General features: G+C 39.1%; 1 protein-coding gene across 2 annotated transcripts; it reads left to right on the top strand.

The window, feature by feature from the left end:
- Positions 1 to 2,796: 2,796 nt before the first annotated feature.
- LOC148038482 (putative GTP diphosphokinase RSH3, chloroplastic) lies at positions 2,797 to 7,831 on the top strand. 2 transcript variants are annotated; one of them, XM_087672596.1, is made up of 7 exons: positions 2,797 to 2,951; positions 3,903 to 4,842; positions 4,928 to 5,113; positions 5,257 to 5,717; positions 5,811 to 5,969; positions 6,067 to 6,418; positions 6,574 to 7,831. In XM_087672596.1, the coding sequence occupies exons 2-7, from the start codon at positions 4,099 to 4,101 to the stop codon at positions 6,880 to 6,882; spliced, it is 2,211 nt and encodes a 736-aa protein (XP_087528722.1). In that variant the 5' UTR covers positions 2,797 to 2,951; positions 3,903 to 4,098; the 3' UTR covers positions 6,883 to 7,831. The 2 variants fall into 2 exon arrangements, with proteins under 2 accessions (XP_087528722.1, XP_087528714.1); XM_087672588.1 differs by having other exon boundaries at positions 2,814 to 3,372.
- Positions 7,832 to 10,848: the final 3,017 nt, after the last annotated feature.

The following is a 10,848-nucleotide window of genomic DNA, read 5'->3' as shown; positions in this document are numbered from 1 at the left end:
ATACGTATTGAATATACAGATTATATGTATGCATGTATGTATGTATAGAAGATTAATGTCATTATATATGTAATTCATCAACATATAGACTACAATATAATCATGCACATGCATGCGTGTGTGTGTATGGATATTGATATATACATTAATATACACCATTATTCGCACATTAATATATTCAATATGTATATATATTAATATATATTCAATTTGTAATTATGTTTAATCATATATATATATATATATATATATATATATATATATGTATGTATGTATATATAAAGATTAAATAATAATGTGTGTGTGTGTGTGTGTGTGTGTGTGTGTAAAATGTAACATTATTATTTCTTTTCAAATATATTGTTTAGAATCTCAATTTAATAAAAAATATTTGTATTTATAATTTCATTTTATTATCAATATTACCATGTTGTATTAAAATAACACATTAATAACATACATTTTTGAAATTATATATGTCATATATATTTGTGTTGAGTGCCCCCTCCCCCCAAAAAAACTTTTTCCACATTGCAAAATGCAACATCACCAGAAGGTCGAGAGGATTGTGAGATTGCTCACATCCTGATACTATCTTATAAGCACTCCCTCCCTTCAATGTCTTGTGCTTCTGTTAGAAATATCTAAAACTTAATGAGATTTAAACTCAATGGGAATTCATTTAGAAAAGTGTAAAAATGTTAAATTTATTTTTTAATATTGATCAAATAGGACTAAGAGTTAATTCAAATAAAAAACTAAAATATGTAGTATAGAGGCTACCTTCTAGAAAACTAGGCCCTTCTAGATTTAAACAGTTGAGATAACTCTTCTACAACAAGATTGGCTTCAACTCAAAAATCATTGTTTACATGACATTATCCAAATTCATTGTCATAGCATGTCTAAAGTCATTGCCATAGCTTTAATTCAAATACAAAACTAAAATATGTAGTATAGAGGCTACCTTTTAGAAAACTAGACCCTTCTAGTTTTAAATAGTTGAGATAACTCATCTACAACAAGATTGGAGTCAACTTAAAAATTATTGTCTACATGACATTATCATCAACATGTCCAAATTCATTGTCATAACATGTCTAAAGTCATCATGTAAACGAAAGTATTCATGAAATATTTGTTGAACTGACTTAAAGTTAATAGTACTTTGACGAAGTTACATGACTTGGTTGAGCCTTAGAAAAGCTAACAAGCAAGTAGCCACACTAAGGTGAGGGTTATGGTTACTTAGAACTATGTTAGGTAAATTTGTGTTAATTGGGCCTTCGTTAAACATTTTTTCAAGCAATGCCATTGAAGGGAGAAAATGTAAAAAATACTTAGATTAAGACATTGAAGGGAGAAAATGTAAAAAATGCTTAGATTAAGACATTTGTTTTTATCTAAGCAATATTCTAGTCAACTTCACGTCGGGTTCAGCTAAACCCACAATAGGTTGCTAATTAGAGATTCTTGCTATGTGAATGCATCCTTAGTAAAAGAAGCAAGAATCGGTACCATCACACATTCTACCACAATTTGTGACATTTTTGTAGATAGTCTCTCACTAGGTAGAACTCTTGTCAATAAAATGTTGTGTGAAGTATGGGGGCTTAACTTACAATATATTCTCCTCATCTATGAGAATTGAGAATTAATGAATGATCCCTCAATTGTTAGATGTGCCCATATCTAGATAAGGAAGGCCCCATGGGCTTAGACCTATGAAATGTGCACTTCCCAAAAGGAGAGCACTCCCATAACTATTAGAGTTGACAAGATGTGATGAGAGAGTGGAGATTTATTCATTCTCTCTCTCTCTCTCTCTCTCTCTCTCTCTCTCTCTCTCTCGCATTCTACAAAACACTAAGGTTGTGCCAACTGAATTACTAAATTTGAATTTGAAAGTTTTAAACAAAAGGTTTCTAACTTCAAAATTAGGGTTATTTTAATTATAATATGGCTAAACAATCTACAAAATCCAAGAAAAAACTTTCAAATGATCAATGCCATAGGTTTTTGTATTGACTTTGAAAAATGTTTACGTGAACATTGTTTCTCTTTGTTTAGCAGTTTTTACATCTCTCTCTCTCTCTCTCTCTCTCTATGATGCTTGTGAATCCATGGTAGTAATGACTTGCATTGGTTTGACCGAACCGAAATGTTATCCCTACGACATGAGAACTCACAGTAATGCAATGAGCTCCAGCTCGAGTTGCATGCACAATTTGCAGTGGTAGGAGGATGAGTGTTCCTAATGGACATGCACTCTTTGGAGCTTCACAAGGGCTTTTGTGGTCTAGGCAAATAATGGGGATATATGAGCATGTGCATGTCCAACGAACATGGATAGATGCTGACGTATGGTACTAATTAAATTAGTCATTGTGTATTGTATGATTGTAATATAATGTAATGAGAACACTTGCGTTAAAAAAGAATTAGGGTAAGTGGAGCCTTAGGAAGATTTGTGAGATTGAATCCTTGATCATTATTATGTAGATATGGATGGATATTATGCCTTAAGTTCAAAGAGTTAGACTAAGATAGATTCTACGGCAGATTTTTAAAAATACGGTACAGCGCGGCAAACAATACACGTGGTAGCCGTCCTACGTGGCGCAGGTCGAACAACAAAACAGCGCACCGGATCTTGGATAGGGGCACACGTGGCGGAAGTCTGACGTGGCGCCAAGCGTCGCAGGAAAAAGGCACTAATTTAGCAATCAAAAACGGGAAGAGAAGAAATGGATTATTCATCGTTGCGTTTTTATTCGAATTTATTTTTGGGGGTCATTGTTTTTGGGAAGGGCACAAACAAACAGGACAGAGACACAGAGACACAGCGAGAGAGAGAGAGAGAGAGAGAGAGAGGGGATATGGCGGGCGTCTTCTTCCCTCGTCTTTCCAGGGTTTGCTTTTTGCATCAGGCCTTCTAGGAAGCACGCGAGGTAAGCTTGCTGCCATCTCACGCCACACACACACACGCGCGCACGCGCGCACAGAGAGAGAGAGAGAGAGAGAGAGAGAGAGAGAGAGAGAGAGAGAGAGAGAGTCTCTTCGGAGACATCTGATAAAAAAGAGAGAGAGCCCTTCCTCCGGCGAAGCTTGCGCGTCACATACTATCCCCCAGGCTTGCTCTTCAGCGACCGGTTCCTGTCGGCAGGCGAGGACGGGCGTGGATTGTTCTCTCTCTCTCACCAAAAAACATACAGCCGTGGCCGACAGGAACAGGCGATAGAAATTACATAAGACCAAGTCTTAGGCATCCAATTCTAGCAGTATCCGAGCTTTTCATGATCCAGTCGAATTCGACCTCTGCAGATGATCCGCCATTAACATCAGCGTCTTTAAAGAATTCATCGCGCACAGGTTTCTTTTTTATCTCCGATCTTTATGATGATGTCCAGGATTCACAATCCGCACTAGGATCCATGTCTTCCAAGATGTTTTGGTCCCCGGAAATTGAGAGTCAACTCATGCCATGAAAGATGTTAACGTGATGTGTAATTAGGAGGAGCATTGCTTCAACGCTTGATCTGGTCGCTCACTGCTCCGTTCCCCTGTCACGATCTTTTATCATTTGCTCGGAAACCGGTCAACGAATCAACTATTCGATGGCTGCATACCCTCATTGTCTCGGTTCTTCGATTGTTCTTTCCTGCACTATACCAGAACCCTGCTTGGCTTTTTCTGCTGCCTCTTGTCCTTTGAACTTGCTTGGATTGTCAAATTATGCTCTCATCTTTCCGTGTATATGTCTGTTTTTCGATTGTAAGTGCAGTTTAATGCTACAAGCACAACAGATCTGGTGCGAACAAGACACTTATTTTATACATTCAACATAATCAGAACTGATGTGTCATATTAATCACGTTTTGCACTCTCTTTTTATGAAACAGGGTGTCTGCGAAGGCATTTTCAGCACTGAAGAGACATTTCTGAGAGTTCTTATTTCAGTCAATAAGTATTGGCCAGTTTCCAGCAGTCTGCAATACATATGCATGGTATAGTAGGGTTAAGACGTCATCAATAAGGGCCTAGTTGCCAGGAACTCCCCCAGAGACGTATTGCTATAGGCTACAGGCTCATCAACTCATGGAGATCACAACCTCAATGGCTCTTTGTTCGAATTCTGCAACACCAAGATCTTCTCACACTACATGCTTGATTTCAGAGATAGAGTACAACAGTAGAATCCCTACATCTCATCATGCAATTCCCAAGCCTGTTGTTGGTGGACTGTCAGCATTGTTAACAGGTTTAAACACCAGACATTGCAGCCCATGTACAAGTGAGCCCCCAGATTTAGCTTCTGTTTCAAATTCTTTTGCGAGGGGGGTACAGGAGGAATGGCATGCTGTTGAGAATTGGGCAGAGTCTCCAAGCTTTTATTCCCCAAATTGTTCAAAGATGAGAGACTGGAGTCCAGTGTCTGTGCTTCAAGGCCCCTTGGCTTACAGCAGTGGACAAAGCTGCAATAGTAGAAGAGCGAATAAGCTTTTTCTATTGGATCAACAGCTTGGAAGCCCTATTCTACTTTGCTCATTGTCTGCAGATGTACAACAGCCTTTTACATTCAAAGAGGAATTTGAAAGACTTCAGAGCACATCCAGATCATGCTCGGTTGAATGTGAACCACAAATTGATTTGTTGGGCAACTGTCTGGACAGATCTGAAAATCTAGAAGAAGGAATCTGCAAGGTAACAGATTCAGCACCTGTGCGGGTAACTTTGACTGCAGAAGACATTCTTTATGATGCACAGCAACAGTATGAAATTTTCAAGGACCCATTCATTGTCAAGGCTTTCAGAATGGCAGAAAAAGCTCACCATGGTCAGGTAATTCTCATCTTCATATGTGGAATGCCTTAATGCCATATTGTTTGCGCCTGTGTTTTTACTGACATAGTTTGCCACAATGCAGTTCCGGTCAAGTGGTGAACTGTATCTGGCCCATTGTGTTGAGACGGGGGTGCTTTTAGCTGCAATAGGAGCCAGCAAGGTGGTGGTTGCAGCAGGCTTGCTGCATGATACGCTTGATGACTCAACAGTAGACTATTGTGAACTTCAGGATGTGTTTGGAAAACATGTTGCCGACCTTGTGGAAGGGGTATGTGTATTACCAGTTTGCTTGTTGTTATCCCCATGAGCTTTTCAATATTGCAGTTGACAAAATCATCCCAGTTCCCACATGTGCCAATGTACACATTGTGATCTCTTTTGACAAGACTGAAGAATAATCATTTTTCACAGGTCTCAAGACTAAGTGAGTTTAGTAAGCTGGCACGGGATAATGATACAGCTGCCAAGGCAGTTGAGGCTGATCGTTTACATACAATGTTTCTAGCTATGGTGGATATTCAAGTTGTCATGATTAAACTTGCTGACAGGCTGCACAACATGAGGACTTTAGGGTTTCTTCCTGAGCACAAGCGATGGCGGATAGCAAAGGAAACCCTCCAAATATTTACTCCTCTGGCTAACAGGCTTGGGATATGGACTTGGAAGTCAGAGCTTGAAGATTTGTGCTTTGAACACCTGAAGCCTCAGGAATATCAAGACATGGCCAGAAAACTAGTAGGTGGATCTAGGAAAAATACAATTAAGCTGTCTATCCAAAAGCTAGAAAATATTCTATTGGAGGAAGGAATTTTGTATGATGAGATAAATGGCAGGTGTAAAAACCTGTATGGTATCTATTCCAAGATGTTAAGGTAAGCAAGCAGCTTTGAATGGTGTGATAAGATGTTATGCTATCTATCTCAACATGTTGGAGTAAAAGCTCACAGGTTGTGATGTGATTTCAGGAAAGGCAGGAATTTAGAGGAAATATATGATGCACAAGGCCTGCGATTGATTGTTGCTAACAAGGAGGATTGTTATGCTGCCCTTCAAGTTGTCCATAAATTGTGGCCTCAAATATCTGAGAATGTGAAGGACTACATCGTGCAGCCAAAAGAGAATGGGTAATATATCAGCTTAATTTATGTGTTTCTTACTCACACATCCCTCAGCAGGGTGTTGTAAACTAATTTTGTGATCTTCTATGTCAATCACTTATAGTTATCAGTCCCTTCATACTATTGTGCAAGGCGATGATGGGCTCCCTTTAGAGATCCAGATTAGAACCAAAGAGATGCATCATCAAGCTGAGTTTGGGGTGGCAGCGCACTGGAGATATAAGGAGGACAATGTTGAACACTCACCTTATATTTTACAAGTAGTGGAGTGGGCTCGCTGGATGCTAAGGTGGCAGAGGGAAATTATGGAGTCAAAGACATTGAGTGAGTTCAGTTTAAGGTCGGCGTGCTCTTTTTCACACCAGACACAGGGATACACTCATTCTCAAATTTTGCAGACACCACCTCAAGGCAAAGATGATCCTTTATTTGTTCTTGTGCTTGAAGATAAGAAGGTAATCAGTTTCTTTCTTGTTAAGTTAGTTCCTGAGTTTTAAAATATGACCGAATGTTCACACTTCTTCATTGTGGTGTTCTTTCTTTTCCTGGATTTTCTATATGTTAGTTATGAAAGCCTTTGTAGCCTTATTAGTATTGTGTTTTTTTAAAGATGACTGTACAAGAGCTGCCTGGAGGCTCCACCGTAGCAGATCTACTTGATAGAATGAGTATTGAAGATTCTTTTACAGCAACCAGTGGGGTTGCATTTTGTGAGGAGACGCGTCCGAAGGTCAATCGTAAAATGGTTCATGATATTCAACAGGTGCTTAAAATGGGGGATCTGGTTGAGCTGACACCGGTAATGTCGAATCCAACTCTACAAGTTGAATACAACAGAGAGAAGATTAAAAGAATGTTCAGTGACAGTGTTGTACTAGAGAAGGAAAAAAGACCCACAGTGCAACTGTCATCTTCATAGCAGAAAGACTGGCATTGCTTGTTGCAACTGCATAATCACTTCTCAGCTGGCCACAACCATCTACAAGAAAATTGTTTATATACTTCGATTCATTTACAGGTTTGCCAGCTTGTTTGTAAAGATCCAAAGCATCTGCAGAGCTGTATATATTTAACAGGAAGGTGCGTACAAGTGTACGCAAAATTAGTTACAGGTGCGCATATACATGCTTATGACATGGCTTCCGCAATTGTACATTTTTACACATGCCTCAAAGGAGTGTCCTCAACAATACTTGGTCAAGCCATTGCTTGATTCAGACTACACTTCCCAGCATCTCTGGAGGATAATCAACATCAAGATTGTCCTGAGAAAGAAAGATGATGTCGAACTTTCCCAACAACTTATTTTCACTCCTCTGTCTAGATTGTACATAATATATCTTCTTTTCTTAGGTTTTCCTAAAATTGGATATCTATGACATAGATTTGTCTCTGGTTGAAAGTCTGATTCCCTCTTTCAACTTGCTGTAAATATGTGAGTTTTGACAATGCTAACTTCCTGTTTTTACTCCTATTGAATTCCATGTATAGCTTTAGTGCTAAAGCTAAACAGACCAAAATTTGGAATCAGATCTGCAAAACAGTAAAGTCCAGCTGGAGCTGTAAACAAGCGAAGTATGGGGTTAAGGTGACATTAAGACAGCTCTGTTTTTAAACCCTTCAAAGAGAATCTTCATCTCCATTTCTCTTTTCAGAGAATTAAAAAGCATTCAGATGTCAGCTAAGATCAAGGCTTATATGGCCTGAAATGGTTAGATGTAAGCTGTGTATAGTTACCTGAAGAACAGCTGAAGCTTCACAGTGCTTTGACGAAGTTTTCAAGAGTGCTTGTTCATGAACTTGTTCCATTCAAAGTCTATCTCAAGAATACAGTAGGCCACAAGTAAGGCACCAATTATAGTTGGATCAAGTTTACGATCTCATGCCTTATCAGTGCGTGCAAGGAAGGAAAATTCTTAACCTAGGTGAAGGCAGACATGTAGAGAGGGGGCATCAAATCTTAGATTGTTCTCTGCAGCTTTTCTTTTACAGTCTTTCTTGCATAACTACTACTATTAATTTTGTATGTATTAATAATATGCATGGACCATGGACGACTCCTTGTGCAATAAGGGAGAAAAAAAAAGCCAAAGTTGTGGGCCTAGTTTAGTTCAGCTTTCTGGCTTGTGGTTTATCATAGCTGTGCCATCATTAGATCGCAGGACTAAAACCTCTGCAATGGTAGGATCATTCAAATGCCAAACAATCATTGTAATAGATCTGATCACAGCCCATGTGAATAAGCAAGCTAAAATATTTCTCTGTGAAAACTTCCAGGATACAACTTCTTTTTGCTATTCAATCTTTTTGTTTAAGATTGATTGACTTTTGACTTATGCTTTAAAACTTGCTTCATAAGAGCACGCAAGTTCATGTAATACACATGTACTTAATATAGCAATTTGTAATGGCCATCTTGAAAGTGTTATGATTTGATTTGTTTGCTTTCACAAAAGCACAAAATGCTATGCTTTCATTTCTTTATTGGCATTTATCAAGAGACAATTTGATGGTGTTCCTTTTCTAGTAAAAATGAAAGCTACTTGTTATTATTCACTAGTGGTGATTGATACTTAGGGTAAAGGGAGCCCATCTCCAATTGTGTGATGAACTTAGTCATGTTATGCTTTGGAGCATTAGTAGGGAGCCCAAAAGCGTAACCATACCACCCCAAAAATAAAGGAACCCATGGGAGATCATTTATTTCAAAAGAAAGTCTAGACTCTTATCATTTATCAAGTGAAATAAAAGGGCATCTTATGAAAATGAATCAATGCAAAAGCAAAGGAATGAGAAGTGAGCATGGAGACATACATGACTATGGAAGCATAAATATAATACACAATAGAAAGTGGGTCTCCCATCCTATCAAAATTGTGCAATGCAATATGGAACCATAAATGTAGATATGTGTATTGAAAAGTGGTGGCCTCCCATCCATACAGAGGATATCTCTTGTATCCAAGCTCTCTTGAATGAGATGCCAAAATACAATTCTAGAACCATGGAGACTATGATTGAAGTAAACATGCAAGACCCAAGTGACCATCGCACGAGCATAATTGGTCCAAGTATCATGAACAGATGTCGCATGCCAATCAACCTTTAACTTTCTTCCTTAGACCATAAGTGGGCACCAAGGAGGAAGATGTGAATGAAAATGCACCATGGACAAATGAACTTCATTGGATATGCTTCACTAAGCCACACCATGGATCCAAATGCTGATCAAGTGATGCACTGCCAATGCACCGATGATAAAAAGTAGTTAACCAAGTCAACACACAAAGCCATGTGAGCTACTGACAAGCTCGAAGTGTAACTATTTGTGGATGTGCGCATTCATGTGTGCAATGATGGGCCTACCTCTATAATGGATGTAAATCCCTCTAGTTGTAATTAAGGCCCCCTTAATTGTCTTGACAACGGCAATTGTGCCAAATTCCTCCACTTTAAGGAAATCTTTATTTTTCTTGGAAGAGGTCAACCAAAATGTTAACACAAGGAAAATGGTAATAGCATCCATTAGACATCCTCACACTCTACAACCACACCTTTATTCCTCCTCCTTTGCCTAGCCTTAAATTTGCCACATGGCTCTTGGTTGCTAAAGTGATGGCTTGGATACCACTTTCCACTTTGTTAATTGGGACTTTAGTCTCTTAAAGCTAGCCTCTACCCATCTAGTTGCTAGCTCTCTAACAAACCTTTTATCATCCAAAAAGGAGTAATTAAAAATGAGCAAGGGTGGTGGGGGGAGGGGCATGGTTAAATGCTTAAGGGTGGATATCCTACATGATAGTTGGATTGGGATATCATTAGAGTAGTCTAGGATCTCAGTGATAACCTTTAGGGATGGTTGTTGTACTATCTTGCCATGTGCTAGGAGTCATCTTAGTGATGATTATGCCATGTAAATTTCCTAGTCTCCTTTTCAATTAGATATGCTACATCTACTAGGTCATATTGATGACTCAAGTCCTCCCACGTCTCTCTCAACCCTAAACATCGTACTTGCTACATGTGAGTGGTCCATTTGAGAAACTCTTATCATGTTCCAATCCTCCTAATAAGGATTGAGTACTCTTATTGCAACTTTATTTTCAAAGTTTCTCATAATCTTGCTCTCCTCATTGAGACTATAGGGGCATAGATTGACCACACATTAATTGTACTCCTCCCATTTTGAGATGGATTGCCACTCCTATCCCTTCCTGATCCTTCCATTTTAGAGTGGGTCTCAAGTCTCCTTTGATTAGTAATGTTGATTCCCTTACCCCTTAGTCAAGTTCATCTTCCTCAATTTTAATCTCCTCTTGTAGAGCCATCATCTTAGGTCTCCTGCTCTTGATTATGAATCTACATGTGGCTTGATGTCCTTTGGAATAGAGGCCCCTTGTGTTCCATGAGATGATGCTAAATTTCTTTATCAAGATGGCCATAACATGGCCCAAAATACATATCATGAAACTCCACATTCTCCTCATCCAAAGGTGCATAGATGTTCCTATCCACAAGAGGTAAGTGAGCAAGTTTTTAAAGCAAAATGCTTGGCTTTTGCTTATTACCTTTAGGCTTACCTTCCTTCATGTGGCAGGTGGGAGCTTTTCCTTCCTCTTTTAACCAACTTCTTGCCTTTTTCTCTAGGTCCCTCCTTGGCTTGGGTACTCTTTTGTCTATCTCCTCCCCCCATGAGTTGCCCTCTGGATAGCTAGGGGGTCCTTCTACACTTGCTCCTATGAGGTTTAGGCCATGGACTATGTGGCGAAGGCTTGTTTGTCTCCTTCTCCTCCTCCTCCTCCTTATATTGATCTTCCTTCTCTCCCTTATTGGGTCTACAATCTCATGCGTAGTGTCCTGTCTAATGACGTACATAACATACATC

Source organism: Lygodium microphyllum, chromosome 3 (genome assembly GCF_053477565.2).
Source record: "Lygodium microphyllum isolate KBCC chromosome 3, Lygodium_microphyllum_v1.1.10, whole genome shotgun sequence".
Taxonomy (NCBI): Eukaryota; Viridiplantae; Streptophyta; class Polypodiopsida; order Schizaeales; family Lygodiaceae; genus Lygodium; species Lygodium microphyllum.
This window is presented reverse-complemented; position numbering and strand designations above follow the sequence as displayed.